This window comes from Anser cygnoides, chromosome Z (assembly GCF_040182565.1).
Source record: "Anser cygnoides isolate HZ-2024a breed goose chromosome Z, Taihu_goose_T2T_genome, whole genome shotgun sequence".
In the NCBI taxonomy this organism is placed as follows: domain Eukaryota; kingdom Metazoa; phylum Chordata; class Aves; order Anseriformes; family Anatidae; genus Anser; species Anser cygnoides.
The window spans coordinates 79,198,810-79,215,797 of NC_089912.1; the positions used below are offsets into that span (position 1 = coordinate 79,198,810).

General features: G+C 38.6%; 1 protein-coding gene across 2 annotated transcripts in view; it reads right to left on the reverse strand.

Annotated features, from left to right (window-relative positions):
* The window catches only part of AGGF1 (angiogenic factor with G-patch and FHA domains 1), a 25,721-nt gene extending 9,204 nt beyond the window's left edge, over nucleotides 1-16,517 (reverse strand). Inside the window, exons 1-6 of one of the 2 annotated variants that reach the window (XM_066987957.1) lie at nucleotides 16,060-16,517; nucleotides 15,477-15,573; nucleotides 14,777-14,982; nucleotides 13,820-13,966; nucleotides 12,082-12,270; nucleotides 7,791-7,860 (exon numbers count right to left, since the gene is read on the reverse strand). In XM_066987957.1, the coding sequence (XP_066844058.1) occupies nucleotides 7,791-7,860; nucleotides 12,082-12,270; nucleotides 13,820-13,966; nucleotides 14,777-14,982; nucleotides 15,477-15,573; nucleotides 16,060-16,230 (880 nt within the window). In that variant the 5' untranslated portion in view covers nucleotides 16,231-16,517. Of the gene's footprint in view, nucleotides 1-1,003; nucleotides 1,359-7,790; nucleotides 7,861-12,081; nucleotides 12,271-13,819; nucleotides 13,967-14,776; nucleotides 14,983-15,476; nucleotides 15,574-16,059 lie in introns of both variants that reach the window. The other variant, XM_066987956.1, reaches the window with a different exon arrangement.
* Nucleotides 16,518-16,988: the final 471 nt, after the last annotated feature.

The window sequence follows — 16,988 nt, forward strand, 5'->3', positions numbered from 1 at the left end:
TACATGGGCAAGATGGGAAGACACTTGCTCAAAAGGTAGGAGGACAGAAACTGTCTCCAGTTTTTACTATTCTGGCATTACTGGGGAGTTTGTATGCTTGCTAGCATCAGGCATTTCAACTGGCATTAATTGATCAGAATCAGGGTAGCTGAGTAAGTGAAAGAATGAAAGCAGAAGAAACAAACTGTTCAATTGTGAGCACGGTCCAGGCTGCAGTACAGACTTCTAAATTCTATAGTTTGTATTTCATTTTGTGATTTAGGATATCCTTTGCGGGTACATTGCACCAGTTGTTATGTTTGCATTAACTTTTTCACCATTTTTTTTCCCAAGAGATTACTAAATTCTTGAGGAGGTCTTAAGAACCTAAGATAACACTTTCTTTGATACAAAAAAGCATACACGTTTCCTCTCTATCCCAATTTCTTACATGTTGCACTGGAATAAATACAACATACGATTTCAAATCCTACTGAGTAATCCTTTTCACCACAATGGATTTAATCTTACACTGAATTATACATGATTGTTTATGAACAGCATCAGGAAAAGAATTTAGTTATGGGACATGGCAGCACAGACTGATGGCCTGACTTGATCTTGAAGGTCTTTTCCAACCTAGATAATTCCATGAAATACTATATATTAGTTGAAGAGCTAGTAAACAGGATTTCTGTGAGCTTTGTACTAGAATCTTTATTTTAAGCAAGACTTTTTCTCCTGACACTTTCCTAATGTAAAAACATTTATTCTACCACTGAGGTTTCCACGAGCCCAGAAAATTATACCCCTAACAGATTTTACAGAAACATCACTACTTAGTTCCAACTACAGGGCAAGTGAAAAGAAACATACAGGTAACATACAGCACTTTTAAACCCAAGTATCTCAAGTAAGATGCTTTTATTTATTTTTTTAACTACCCAAACTGTTCTGTATTTTTTTCTTAATGGGTTCTTGGAAAAATGCAGTAATAACATACATAAAAGGTACAATAATTCACCTTCATTTTCTGAGTCTTCTGAATCACTGGTTTCTTCACTTGTTACTTCATCTTCACTGCTGTAGACTTCATGTTCAGTATCTGTAATTTCACCTTCTTCTGGCTCACTTTCTGTGTCTACTATTTTACTGTCATCTGTGTATGCTGCAGTATCTGGTGTACTTTTGCGTGAATGTGAATTTATACTGTCTGTGGAAAACGATTCTTTGGCTGTTAGACTGGTTCGTATTTTTGTGTCCATTTTAGTCTTCTTTCTTACATTAGGAGACTCTTCTTCTTCAGTAGAACTTACTTGCTCAGTAGTGGCAAAACAGTTCAGACTGTTAGATGATTTCTGCTCTTCTGCGTCCAAATCCTGGAGAGGAGTTACAGAAACCACACTTGAGGAAAGTTATATTCTTTACAGATCAAGTTATTCTAAAATATACTATAAGCTTGGAATTAAATTCTTCACTAGGAATTAATTTACAACTATTAAGAAATGCTTACAGTTCCAGAGTTTTCTGCATGCAGTCAACATTTCAGTAGAAAAAAATTCACATTCTATTAGATATGACTAAGATAATTTCCTACTTGGGAAGGTGTGACTACACTCGTCTTCTAACCTTCAATTACTCTTTGCACTTTTCTCTCAAAACATTAAAATTCTTGTCCTTACTTTCAAACTTATAAAACACCATCTTGAGTATTTTCCAGTTTTGCTTTCATGACTCTTCTCCCTCTCTTACAAAATTCTTGCCACTTGTTTTAAAGTTCTTTAATTCATCTTCATCGCATCTTCCTTCTGTTTCTGTCTTCTTGTTTCATTCCAGAATGGTCCCAAATATCTGGAATTCCCACCCATGCTTGCCTAATGACCTGCTCTTCCTCCTTTCAACACTGAAGCTTTAACAAAGGTTTTCATCAAGATACTGTAGAGAACTTGTAAGAGAGCTTTAATTTATGCTGTATGGAAGAGATTCTACTGAAAATCCATTTTCTACCGCAACAAATTTCTCCATTGCATATCATACAAACCAGGTTATTGCAGCTTTTTCCACTGTCACTTGATTTCACAAGCAGAAAACAGACCATCAACATTTTTTGAACTGAAATGTCTCTAAAATGTTACATCAATTTTGCCAGAGTACCTTGAAAAATGTAATTCTGAATGTAGTAACCCTGATGACCAACTTAAAAAAAACAGAATGAAAACAAATGGCTTTAAAAGAGAAATGAAAAACATATCAGATTTTATTGGTGAACTATTTGCCTTTTCAGATTCAGAATAGATGCATTAAATTGCCTTAAAGAACATCAAAATTTTCAATACAGTGGGTAAACTTTTTTACTTCTTTTCAGGAAGTTTTTGCACAGAGCATTTTATATTTCAAGGTACACAAACTAACGTGAATGCTAATACCATAGAAATTAAAGCACTTTCACTTTACCAAGAGAAAATGTAAATTTGACCAAAATTGTAAAAACTCATCAGTGGCACAATTATACGAAAAACACAAGAATTCCCCTCTGCTCAGTGGTCAAGCTATTGGATAGGACTTTAGAGAGCACTGTTGAGACACTTCCAGTAAGACAGCAGATTCTTAGGAATAATCAACAAGTATTAAATGACCTCATATTTTACCTGAATGATTACAAGCTCACACTTGCTCTCCTCCCTGTATCCTGTAAGTACAGTATCTAGAAAGGAACGGGATTGCAAGGCCTATGCTATTTATTTTCAGTGATGTAGTAATCCACCCTAAAATAAGATTTGCACAGTTCATACACATCACTCATTTGTTTATGGGCTGTTACAGACAGACTATATATAACCTGTTGATAGGGCTTTAAATGAGGATTGGTGGGGGAGAGGGATACCGTTAGGTACACTGAGCTTAAGCCAAGGGATGGTACTGCACCGTCTGAGGGTGGCAAGGCTAATGGGAACACGTATGCTGCTCCAGGGAGTGCTGCAGGCTCAGAAGTACATCTGAAATGCTTGTATATCAGTTTACGCAGTAGGAGGAACAAAATACAAACTCTAAGCTTCGTTCCTTTCCCATAGCTGTTTTCACTGCTTAATGAGACTTGGTGGGACGAGTCTCCCGACTGATAGTCAGGGCAGACGAGGTGTTGCACTGCATGTAATGGAGAGATTAGACTGTACAACCCTTGTTGTTAGGGACAATGTGGTAAAGAGCTTCTGGGTAAGGATTAAAGGGACAGATAAAATAGGTAAGTCAGATGTCCACCATCAGCTGCTCACCCAGGACAATAGAAAGGATGGCAAATTCTATAGGAAATTAGGGGAAATCTTAGGATCAGTTGCCCTTGCAGGAAATTCTAACTTCCCAGACATAAACTAGAAATATCATAAAAGCATGTTGAGGATAACTTTCTGTAACAAGTACTGTGTGAGCCAGCTAAGAAAGGTGCCCTCCCAGACCTGTTCCTTGAGAATTAGGAAGGCCCTGTGGGAGAGGTGATGGCAGGTGGCTGTCTTGGCCACAGAGATCATGAAATAGCTGAGTTCAAAATTTTTGGTGTAAGGAGAAAAAAGGCTAGCAGAATTGCAATCCTGGACTTTAAGAGAGCAGACTTTAAGCTTTTCAGAGAGCTAGTCAGCAGTGTCCCCTGGAAATGTGCTCCAGTGGGTTCAGGATTTCACAAGACCTAGTCACTTTTCAAGAAACACTTTTTAAGAGCTTAGGAGCAGGAATACCATTGTGCTGCAAGTGAAGTTGAGTGGAATAGAAAACCATCCAGGCTGAACAGGGAATCTCTCCTGAAACTAGGGCACAAACTCCATGACTACTAGAAGCCAAGTCTGGCTTCACAGGGAGAGTAGGGAGCTGCAGTTTGCATTCACAGGGAGAAAACAAGAAAGGTCAAAGCTCAACTTGAGTTGACAGTGGTCACTGTCGTGTCAGAAAACAAAAAATGCATTTTCAAGTATGTCAACAGCAAGAGGAAGACAAAGGAAAACACTGGACTGGTACTTGAAATAGATAACCTAACGAGTACAGATAAGGAAAACATGGAGGCATTTAATGCCTTTCTTGCCTCAATATTTAATAGTACTGATAGATATGTGCTGCCTGGTTTTCAGACTTGAGGACCATGACTAGGAAAGCAGTGACTTGCTTTCAGTGGTCACGGAGACTGTAAAGTAACAGTTGTATCAGCTCAACGTTCATGAATTGTTGGGGCCTGACAGGATTCAGCCCGAATTATGCTGAAGGAATTATCAGACATTATAGTGTGACCTCTCTCAACAATTTACCAAAGGTCATGGGAGTCTGGGGAGGTCCCTGCTGACTGGAAGCCAGCCAACAGTTCACCCATCTACAGAAAGGGCATGAGAGAAGACCTGGGAAACTACAGACATATTAGTCTAGGCTCAGTCCTTGCAAAAGTTATGGAGAAGCTTATCCTGGGGGATACTGAAAGGCAGTTAAAGAACAAAGCTATTATCGGGCACAGTGATAGTTCATCAAGGGAAAGTCCTGCCTTAGTAATCTGATCTCCTTCTGTGATAAGGTCACCCGCATACTGGATGAAGGGAAGGCAGCAGATGTAATCTTTCTGGATTTTAGTAAGGCCTTTGATACTGTCTTGCATGGCATCCTTCTAAACAAATGGTCCAACGGCAAGATAAACAGGTTAATGCCCCACTGGGTGTCTCAATGATAGAGCTCAAAGTGTTGCAGTGAATGGGGTTACATCTGGCTGGCAGCCAGTTGCCAGCCATGTTCCCCAGGGCTCAATTCTAGGGCTAGCCGTGGTCAACATTTTTATTAACGATCCGGATGCGGGACTGAAATGCATCTTCAAGTCTGCTGACATTCTCTGCAACCCTAAACGTATTTCTTCCCATAATACCATGAGCTACAGAAATTTTAAGAATTCAGTCTGAAAACACAGAAACTAAATAGCCTGCTCAAAGCACTTGACTGAAGCAAAGCAACAGATGACTGACACACTGGAACCCAAGTATAACACTCCAAACACTCAGCTTTTGTTCTCTGCTGAGTCCAGGGGACTCATTTTTGGTATCTCTTCAAATGTTCTAAATTAGAAAATAGGAAGGTGCTGTTTCAAAGCCTGGCTACTATAGACAATACTCTTTGTTATGTGTTGAAAGCAGAAATTTTTAATAATGCGTAGAGATTGACAAAAGGCTATGTACAGAATATACTCTCTGCCAATACAATCATTAAGCTTGTTCTCAGCAGTTTCAGTATTTTTTCCACTGTTAGTACAATCAGGTCTTAAGAAAGCAAATCAATAAATAGTTCTGCTATTAAATACAGACAGAAAAGTAATCTTCATATACTCATCCTTCTGCCTAAACTATAATCTTACACGCCTCAAGCAAACAAGTCAAAAATGACTCGTTACATTTGCGGAAATGAAAAAAAGTCAGAGGTAATGACCTCATTTACCTATTTAATTAGGACACAAAGCACTCACTTAAGTTATTACAAAAGCAAAGATAATTGTATTTGAGCTAACATAAATGATGTTAGAATTCATTTACTGCTATTCTGGGTCTACTATCTCTCCTGTTGAGATCAACTACAATCAAGTTGGAAAAATACTGTTCACTGAAGTTAAGTGAAACACATGTGAATATCCACAAAATATAGCCTGTTTAAACACTTAATCAGCAAGACGCAGATTCTTTTAACCTTGAAGTCTTGACACCACAGGCAGCAATCTGCTTTGCTCTGCTGAAGTCAAGCACAAAAATGTATTTATGGCAAGGATTTACAGTAACAGACTCTTTTGCAAGTTCAGAACCTCAGAAGCAAAGAGTTTTGTTAGCAGCACAGGATGGAATTGAAGAATTTACTAATCTTTAAGTTTTCAATTACACTCCTGAAATACTCTAGCTATATATTTATAAATCCTTGTATGAAATTGAGGATTTTCAAATTGCGCTGCTAAAAGATACAGACTTTTAGTCTTTCAAAATTTTGCAAGTCTGTATTAAAACACACACCTTGATCAGGTCTAAACATTAAGGCTGGGACTGCTGAATGTATTTGTGGGGGATCTTCTGCTGAAGAAATCCCTCTTCACTATACATGACTGCTAGTACTAACAGAACACACGTATATGAAAGCGCAACTGTGAAAACTGCAGTAAGTTGCCTCCATACAGCCATTCCTTAAAAAAATAGAACCAACAGTAAACAGAATATCCAGTATCATCTTTAATAACTTAAAAATACCAGCAATGAACTTAATTTCTCAGTGGCAGGATATTTAATGCTTCTTCCCAAACTAGTGACACAAAGTATGCAAGTTCATGCTTATTACAGTTACTGTTGTTACACCATGATCTCAGGCACGCACTTCTTTTTGTATGTTGCTTTGCCTAATATCTAAACAGTCTGTAGATGAATCCCAACAGTCTTAAGCTGGACAGACTGTCTCCAGGTGATTCAGCTTTTAGAACGCTTGGTATCTACTGGGTATCACCATATGATCTCTCGCTTTTCTCTCTCACTACTCATGAGTAAAGTTGAGAGGTAGAACGAATCTGATCTGTAATAAAACTTTCTTAACTACAGGGTTGAATTGGTTCTTATTTTTGTATCCCTAACAAAGACAATGAATAGGTGCTAGAGAAATAGTTCAAGATCAGCACGTCATTTTTATGCATTTCATGTGGACTGATCTTTTCAGAACTACAAATCATGTTCATATTGACAAGAATTGATGGTTTTGCTTTCTAAAGGATAGGTCACAAACCAACTCAGACGAAGATCTTCGGAAGTGCCTGCTTATATCTATGAATAATTATAGTAACTGAAGTGTTTTGAGTAACAAATTCAAAATATTTTAGGCATTTAAATATACTTTTTGCTGTATTGTGACAGAGTGAGACAAACATTTGCTCTTTCCAAACAACTTCATCTTTTTTTCTGTATTATGTCTGAGTTATATGCACATTCATGGAATTCTTGAGCATGCCTACAAATTAGCACTTAAATTACTGTGTGTATAAACAGTTTTAAGAAATACACCATTTAATTGATTTGTTTTCCAAATCTGTTTACTTTACACAAAACATAAGCACAAACAATTTTCCACTTACATGTCATCTGTTGCTTCTTGGTTTTGCTGGAAGCTCAGTAGATGATTTAATGGAATCATGCATACTTAACACCCTAATAGAAAGGGCTGAATGTCAAGTCTTTATCACTGAATCTCTCAATTTGAAATACTACTGAAATCCAGTATTTTACTAATGAAACATTTCCAAAAAGGTTAAAATAGTTCTTTTGCTCAGATGACCAAGCTTTCACTTACTAGCAACATTTCACAAGTACTCCAGTTACTGTCTTCTAGCTTCACTATACTAGTATTTTCAATACAAGAAAATAATTAAAAGCCATAAAATGAGTAAAGCTCTTCCTATATCATAAAAAAGTCAATTTATGCAGTAGTGGGGAGCTCTGAAACACAGGAAGCATGAACTTGCCTTACCTGAAGAATGTTTAGCATGATTAATCAAGACACCTCATATTAATATAGTTATGCCAAACATGTATTTTCCCCAAATATTCCAGAATGCCATCAAAGTTTTCTTCAGATGTTTTACTTATACAGTGTTTCAAATATATATTACTTTTGTCCTTTCTAGATGAACAGATTTTGATGAAGCAGCTGCAAAAAATTTCTTTAGGAAGATAAGATAATCTAGACATCAACTACTAGTTTCTTTTTCTTTAGTAAGTATATCAAGGTTAAAGGTAAACATCCACAGACTATTGTGTTTGGTATCTCTACTCTACCTTTACCAGAAGCTGCCAATCCAAAAGAAGATATCTTCAGATTAGCCATGGTTTCTGTCAACTGACGTACCTAAAGATGGGACGAATATCAGCAAAAAGTAAACTACACGTGATAAAAAAATAAAAATCACTGCTTCAAGAGTTCTATGGGAAATACTACTACAAAAGCCTCATCTCTTGTACAGAGTAGCTAGGATTCATCTGTAATAGGATATAGTAGGAGTGACTTTTGCATGCCACACTGAAGCAAAATCTATTGGACAGTAATTAACAGTGAACTGTAAAATGTCATAGTTGAGAGCCTTCTAACGGCACCTAAATTTTGCTATATATCACTGACAGTCCCAATCCAGCAAGTAAAACTACATGATCACCACTGCACACAGTCAATTCTCCAACATTTATGAAAAAGCTGGAACTAGATATTGGACCAGGGATCACATTATTATTTATGCCACCTTGTGATTCATTTTTTTTTTAAAGAAAGTAAAAACGTTTAAAGTGTTCCAAATTAACTTAAAGGTCCTTCTCTTGAAGGATGCAATTACGGTAATTCTTGCTCAACTTTTTTGGCCTACCACTACATAAAGAAGAACTGAAGCTTTAGAATTCCAGACTATTCCACCAATCCTTCTTAAGAGAGCTGCATATGGGCTAATTCTACGTTCTCTCAAATACAAATCCCGATTGTCTATTAAAAGCATGCATGTAGGCAGCATGCTTAGGTTCACAATTTGAAAGAAAACTATTTGTAATAAAGAAGTTTGGTGACTGGGAAGAAAAGAATATTTACAGAAAGTTCTTACATAAATCACGGGACTAACCTTCTGAGTTCATCTCCTTTTTTTGTGCTATTATAAGCACATTCTTTTTACCAGAAGTTCACTAGAATTATCTTGATTGGTAATTTTGCTTGTTAACATTAAAATGATTTTATTTTTAGATTCTCAGATTTATATTGTCTTTTCATGAACACTTCATGGTATTTGTGGAGAATACTCATTACTTCTGTAGTGCTAAACATCCCATGTACTATTTCTAAATAGACAGTGTATATATAAAATAGCTGAGCACACCAAATTTCTCACAATGGCTACAAACTAAATTGCAACAAAAAAACCCTTCAGTCACCAGATACAGAAAGTTAACTGTTTGACCCAGTTACAGTTCTTTTTAAATTAAGAAACAGATTAATTTTAGATTATATGGATTGGGTAAATCAAAACTCAGTTTTTGTAAAAACTGTATAGCTACCAGTATTGTGTATACAGAAATATTTTCTGTGATAATCTACACATGCAGTTGCTAAATTCTTTTATGTCTTGGATACAGAAAACTTTTTACTAAGACTGAGTATCTACCAATACCTTGCTTATATTAAATCCCTTGGCCGAAAAAGAAAGCAAGCAAATTTAACAAGTGTTTGTGTACTTGAAATTCTATATCCACTGCTCAGTATCTTCTTCAGCCTCATATGCACATTCTTAGAAACCTTCTAATCTTAATAGGGGAATAATAATGTTCAGGTGGGCTGTAACATATTCCCAGAACTAGACTATGATATTGCTTTATTTATCACTAGCAGCTCCAGAGCAGGCAAAAAAAAAAAAAAAAAAATCATTCTCCTACTTGTAATGCCTGTGGGGAAAAAAACTAGAGTAAAGCATACATTGGACAAAAAGCTTGATAATGTTCAGAGACGCTTTTCCAGCTAGCACCACAATTTAAGACAGTAAGTAACCCACTGGGAAAAGCAATAACGAAATACTTCAAAATAATTGTAGGAACTTTACAAATTTAATCAGTACTCAGAGATAGCTTTTATTTTACTTTTTCAAGAGTGTAAGACAGAATGGAAAGTAAAGAAGGATGGGCATAAGTGTAGAAGAAAGAATTTCACAATAAAGAACACTAAAAGATTCTACTTAAAATCAGATGTTTTTCTTTCTGAATGTAAATAGTGCAATAATTACTATGAACTAATTAGTGCCTTTAGCAATACCAGACAAAACTGGACAACAATATTGCCAACAGATACTCTACACCTATGAACTGGATTGTGCAGCTAACAAGCTGTTTTATCTTTTTTTTCAGAACACAGAAAAATCCATAATCTTTTGTTCTAAGAAACCTGATCTTTTATTAATGCAACTTTAAAAAAAAAATCAATTCATTTCTTGTTACAACCACATACTAAGAATAATGTGTTTTAACTCAATTACGTAAGACATGACAATAAGGTGTTTTTTGTTTTCTAAATCTAGTATTGCATTTATATATAAGTGGACTGACACAAAGGCTTTTTATTTTTTTCAAAGTTAACGCAGAGTAATTGTTTTAAGTTTCACTTCATATTCTCCATTTTTAAGTTAAAAAAAAGGAAAGTCCTTGTGGACTGTGGCATCACCTTTGACTTACTGTTCACAAACGTACAAACCTACATGCTACAGAATCTACTTTTCTATTTACATGTTTTGCTGGTTAGCTTGTTGCTTAATCAAATTAACTCACAAATAAAGCAATGTACTGAGTGGTTAAAAAGTGGATGTTTACCTCCTACCTTGCGGCTGTGCAAACTTAAAGAAAAGATTTGTTAACAAGACCAGCTACATAACAGTATTTTTTTTAAACATAATATGAGCTAAAGACAGCTAGCTATTTGCAGTACAATCAGATGGTAAAAGCAGATGGGGATGGGATCCCACAAAGTTGCCAACATTATTTTCTAGGTTAGGCCTATATATGCCACAAAACTTTTAATACATTTGTAAATTTAGGTCAGTATGTAAAAGTTCAACACATAACTAAGTTTAAGAGATTTACTAATTGCACAGTATGATAAAGACTCATTTCCAAGTTGTCTTCCTGACACAGAATGAATAAAATTCTCTATTAACTATGCCTTTTGGGAGTGTCAGAATGTCAATTCACTAGCTGCACACAGCTAGCCTGCAACTTAGATGCTGGTAACACTCTTAGCTACAACTGCATTACCTTCTTAAGTCTAAAGGATCATTATACTCAGAGATGCTAAGTATCCACCCCAGGCTTTCGAGAAAGAAATGTTCTATGTGAAGTTATCTCCAGGAGTAGAAATTTTCACATTACCCACAGTCAACTATCACTATCCATCTAACTTACCTTCACTGGTTCTTATTGTAAGCAGTTTCCATCTGCTTGTAAGTCTTTCAGGTAACGTAACTCCCAATATAAGATTTTTAAACTCTGTACTGAGGTTGCATAATGACTAGCTAAGAGTGCTTGTACACTAACGTAATTATTACAGATTTCAACAAATCAGCTTTGCTGAGGCCTCTACAATGAAATTATGCAATGGTTAAAGCAGCAGCTTTAGAAAGACAAACTAAGGAGGTCTGGTCAACAAAGGAATCTATACATTCCAACAAATCTTAAGTAATAAACAAATTTGTAGAATAGTATTATCTGAATTTGTTCCACATCAGTAATAGTGTTCAGTAGGAAAAGGCTTCTTGTGTCTTAATAGGTGTGTGACAGTAGCACTTACAATGCCTAGGAGTGACCAACGTTTTTCAAAGTACCCACTATGTACTACATTGTATGTTTTCTTAGCAATCAGTAAACCAAATAAAGTTACGTTTTTCATAACTTAAAATACAAGTTAATTACAGTCATCACTTATTAAGATATACTTACACACTATGGACAACAAAAATGTATTGACCAAAAAAAATATCAATAAAGAACATAATATTCCAAGAATTAGAACTTCAGATATTTCATCAAACTCAAATGATGGTAGAGATACATTAAAACATCAGTGGAATGAACTCTGGAATACATAGTCACAGAGAAAGAGTGGTGTGTCTCTACAATTTAAAAACCTTGCTTCATCTTTGGATTCATCACAAGAATTTAAAAAAAAGCAACAAAAAATCAAGACATTAAGGTACACTGAATTTGGTTGTAAAACGAGTCCACAGAGTAACCCAAATTCATCCCAGTGTGTTCGTTAGAGAGCTTCACTGATACTCAACTTTAAAGGTCTACACAGTTGCACTGTAATAAACACTGAAAAAGTGAGGGAATCCAAGTTTAAAGTTTGATCCTTAATTAATCAGTGGGAAAATTATTTTAACATTAGCTACGTCTAATCAACCTGCTGTATATAGTTAAAAGACACTTGAATCTTTCAGAAAATAAGCATATGTCCTCCAAAAACCAAACACCACAACCTCTAAGTTGCATCATGAAAAAAACAAAATAAAAGAAAATGCAATGCCTGTTTTGTATCTATCAATTCTGAAGTTACCTTATACTCGTTTGCAGTATTCCACTCTGTTTCTTTTCTCTTCTTTTTCCCTTTTTTATCCTTGGTGTGCTGAGAACCAGACGCCTGATAAGACTGTAGATCCACTCGTGAATGAAATTGGTACCGGCCACTTTCCACATCGCAGTAATAGTAAATTCCAGTTGTTGGATCATAATACAGTTGATTTTCCTTTATGAAAATTAAGAACAATGTTGCCATTACTTTGACAGACCCGTTGCTCAACAGAACACACTCAGCTAAGAAACTGAATACTGAAATCTACTAAAGATCTGAAATCGGTTGACTCTGGCTGGATGGCACACCCAAACCCAGCTGCTTCTTCATTTGCCCACCTCAACAGGACAGGAGGATAAAACAAGATGAAAAGCTTGTGGGTTGAGGTAAAGATAGAGATCATGTACCAATTTATCATCGGAGCAAAACAGACTCAACTTGGTGAAAACTGATTTGTTATCAATTAAAAGAGTTGGAGGGTGAGAGAAAAAGTCAAAAAATAAAACATCTCTCCCTGTCCCTTCTTTCTCTAGGTCAACTTCACTCCCTCATTCCCAGCTCCTCTACCTAACATCCCCCTGCCCAAGTTGAGCAGGAAGATGGGGAATGGTGGCTGTGGTCAGTTCGTAACAGTTTCTCTCTGCTGTTCCTTCCTCCTCACACTTCTACAGTGCCCCAGTATGGCCCTCTCCCAGAACATGTGGTCTTTCAGGATACATCTGTGCCAGTGTGTGTCCCCTACAGGCCACAGCTCCTGCCAGAACCTGCTCTGACGTGGTCTCTCCATTGCCCACAGTTTCTGAAGAGAACATCAACCTGCTCCAGTATGGGGCTCTGCACAGAATCAGTGTGGATATCTGCTCCGGAATGGCCTTCCATGCTTGCTCTGGTACTTGGAGCACATCCGCCGCACCCTTTTTCTTTGATGTTGGTGTTTGAAGCGTTGTTTCCACACACTCTTGGCATCCCCTATGCCTTACTTTGTTTTGCCCTTTCTTAAACATGCTTTCAAAGAGGCAAATTGGCTATCTCTAGTGGGTTCATCTGTTTTCTGTGGTGTAGCCGCTGTAGAGGTGGTTGTGTCCAGCACAGGGCAGTCCCTGAAATTTTCAGTGAGGCCACCCCAACAGCCCCCCTGCTCTCTTACCAAAACCTTGACATGTAAACCCCACACAAGAACATTTCCTGTAATACAGAAAATAGTTCCTGAACAAGAAGATATTCTTTACTCTTTTTTTTTCTGCAATTGTATCATAAAGTGGAATCTGTAGCCCCAAACACAAATATTTAACTATTTCTATAGTTAACTATAACTATATCTGACTGATATCATTGCTTTTGATATAGTTTGAGACTTTAAAAAAGTAACAAAGTACAGAAACACACCTGAAAACAACTACTTTTGTTTACCACAGGCACATTTGCTTTTAAGTTAAGTTGAATGTAATGCTGCAAACAAAACCTATTTTCAGCAGAGGAGTTCCACTAGGATTTGTGACAGTCTATACACCTATCTATTCATGCATGTACAAATACAGACACCTCATAGGACAAGAAGAAAGCTCCAAACAGCTCTGTTATGGAAAATGTATTGCAGAAATTAACTGTTAAAGAATTTTAATTCAAGTCAGCTTAGATCTTAGTTCGCTGTTTATACCAACTTTTACTAATTAAGTTTTTGCAGTAGAGGAAAAATACCCAGGATTCCAAAAGCCACCCTTACCGAATTATAGTAGAATCCAGTGCTATGGTCATAATACAATCCTGTATTTTCATCATAAATAAATCCTGTTTGTGAAACAGCAGCTTCTGCAGCAGCTCTCAAGCTCTCAGCCAAAGAGCCCTCTGGTACTGATGCATCTTCTGTTTCCTAGGACCAGAAAGTAAGAAATTGGTTTTCCTCTACAAATAAACTCTTTAGCTCTTTGGCATTTTACAGTGTGCTATTTTAAATAAAAATATTAGTGCTCCATGGACTTGGACTGTTACCTGGACTATTAGACACGGAGACAAAAATCAAGCTGGTATTTACTGATATACTCTCATGGATTTTAATGGGACCAACATTCCATCCCATCCCTTTCATTTTCCCCCAGACTTTTCTCAGACGTGTTTCACTTCAGAAATACATAGTGAATATCTCAGTACATTCCTAAAATAGGCACCTAAAATAGGTGCCTGCTCTCAGTTCCATTTCAATTTCTAGATGCTAAGGCACAAAAACAGTTAAGTGAGTGAGAGGCTAGATAACAGGGGAAAAAAACACAATAGAAAAAAAAAATAAAAACCCTAACAAGTTATTTCTCCTTATATGTTTCCTACTTCTATCGATGGAGAAAAAAATGGGATCCCATAAAAAAAGTGAAATTCTGCATGGCCATATTAAACATATTTTGTTGATAAAAAATAGCCAGGCTTTCAGTGCTTCCAACACATACTGGACATATGTTTTATAATGTCCACACTTTAAAAAACCAATCTATGACTAATGTTACACAAAGAACTAATGTTACAAAAAGAACTAATTTCAAAGCATAAGGAGGTCTGCTACCACCCTTATGAGACCACCACCAAAAAAGCATTTCATAAAATGACATCAAGACCAAAAGTATATCTTTTAAATGATATATCAACAGATTACTGACTTCAAGATCAGTAAAAACCCAAACAGTTCTATAACCTGTGAGTTCTGGACGAAATTTTTCTCTTCTCCACCTTCAGCAACTCCAGTGCTATCCACCCTTTCAGGAACATTAATGTCCTCCTTTAACTCCTCTGTGGAGTTTTGCTCAGTGCCTTCAGTTCCATGATTGTGCTGCACTGATAGCTCAGATGCACAGTCCTGAGTATCAGTGTGATTATAATAATTTTCATAGTAGTAATAATCTGAAGGAAAAAAAAAAAGTTGAAGTTATATACATTAGCAAAGCAGTATTTTACACAAAACAGTTTAAGGATCCTTAGTCTTAAATAGGAAATTTATACATATAAGTAGTCTAACCAAAGCCCATTATTAGGCCATGCCTCCATGCTGAATTTATTCTACATTTACTGAGAAAGTCATGTCTTGTTTTAATGTACTTTAAAAATTCGTACAACATACACTTGTTTAATGTCTGAGATTACTATATATCAGAGTACCGTAGCACAAATTCTGCTACTGTCCACGATATTTTTTATTGTACAGTTCTAAAAGGCATGGCTTGAAGAAACTGTAAATGGTCTGAAAGGCAAATGTGAGGTTACCAAATTTAATGCAGGTAAGCATACAGACTTGAAATATATTTTATATAAAAACAAACAAGCAAAAAGCTGCACCACACCAAACAAGATACCAGTTAACATCGTTGCTCTAGATGAGCAATCGCCACTCTCTCTACCTGCTTGCGACCACGCAGCATAGTCCTCTGTCTGTACTTCTACACTAGATGTATCTTTCTCCTTCCTATGATAGATTTCCTTAGTGAGCTCTTCCACCTGAAAGAGAAAGAGCATGCTACAGACAACAAAGCTACATTTTAGAGGCCTGCGTCAGGGGGGGAAAAAAAGACCGCATATAGTTTTCTGTAATTCTAACAAAATTTAACTGCTTTGCAGCTATTTAAGTGGAACTTTGTTTTGCAGGAGATGATTTTCTATGCGAACAGTTGCCACAATGAAAAACATCATTTCTGCTCACGAGGAGTATACTAATAAAGGGAAACACTAGGAGGAACACGAGTAACTTAACCAGGACCACTACCAAGACAGCTGAAAAAAGCCGAGAAGCTGAATTTCAAGCAACGACCCCCGGTTCCTTCACCTCGCCTGCCTTCCGGAGCTCCCTCCCCTCCCTCAGCGCCAGCTTTCGTGACGGGAAAACTCCACCGCCGGGGAAGGGAAGGGAAGGGAAGGGAAGGGAAGGGAAGGGAAGGGAAGGGAAGGGAAGGGAAGGGAAGGGAAGGGAAGGGAAGGTTCCCCCACCTGTCTCCTCAGCGCCTCGCCGTCCTCCCGCGCCTCGCGGTAGAGGCGCTCGGTGCGCCGCAGCCGGCGCTGCGCCCGCTCCAGCTGCCCGCGGCAGGAGCCCAGCTCCGCCTCCAGCGCCGCCACCCGGTCCCGCAGGCCCCGCGCCTCGCCGCCGGGCGGGGAGGCCATGCCCGACGCGGCTCCCCCGCCTCAGCGCCCGCCCGCCGCCCGCCGCCCGCCGCGCGGCACCAAGCGGCGGCCGCGGCCCCGCCCGCCGGCCCCGGCCATGGCGCCCAGGCCGGGCGCGAGGGGCACCAACGGCGGGGTCGCGCGCGCGCCCGCCTCTGCGTCCGCGCCCCCGCGAGCCCGGCCCGGCGGCGGCGGCGGCGGCGGCGCTGCGCGAGAAGTTTCCCCGCCGAGCGCGAGAAGCGGCCCGCGGGGCAGGAGCGCGGCGCAAGCCCGGAAGGGGTGGAGGGGAGGCGGGAAGCGGCGTCGCCTCCCGTGGTCTCGCGCGTGCGCCCGGCGCCGGCTTGCGGTTGCTAGGCGACGCGCCCCGGGCAGGGCCCACGCGAGGCCTGGCGGGGGCCGAGGCGCTGCCAGCGGCGCGAGGTCGGGTTGGGGCCCGGGCGGCGGCCGGACACCGCTCTCGGAAGCAGGGCTGCGTGGGGGCAGTCCTGGGGCCGGGCGTGCTCAATTAAATAAACGTCTGACCGTGGTTGTGGCACGGAAAGCTGTGTGCTTGTCTTTATCCTTCGCGTAACGCCGCTGCTGGGCTTGTTAGGGTACTTCAGAGCTTCACCTGCAGCACCTCAGGGAGCGAAATGTTGTTCTAGCACCTACGCTTTTTCTAAAAGTACATTTTAATTTAATTTAATTTAATTTAATTTTATTTTATTTTATTTTATTTTATTTTATTTTATTTTATTTTATTTTATTTTATTTTATTT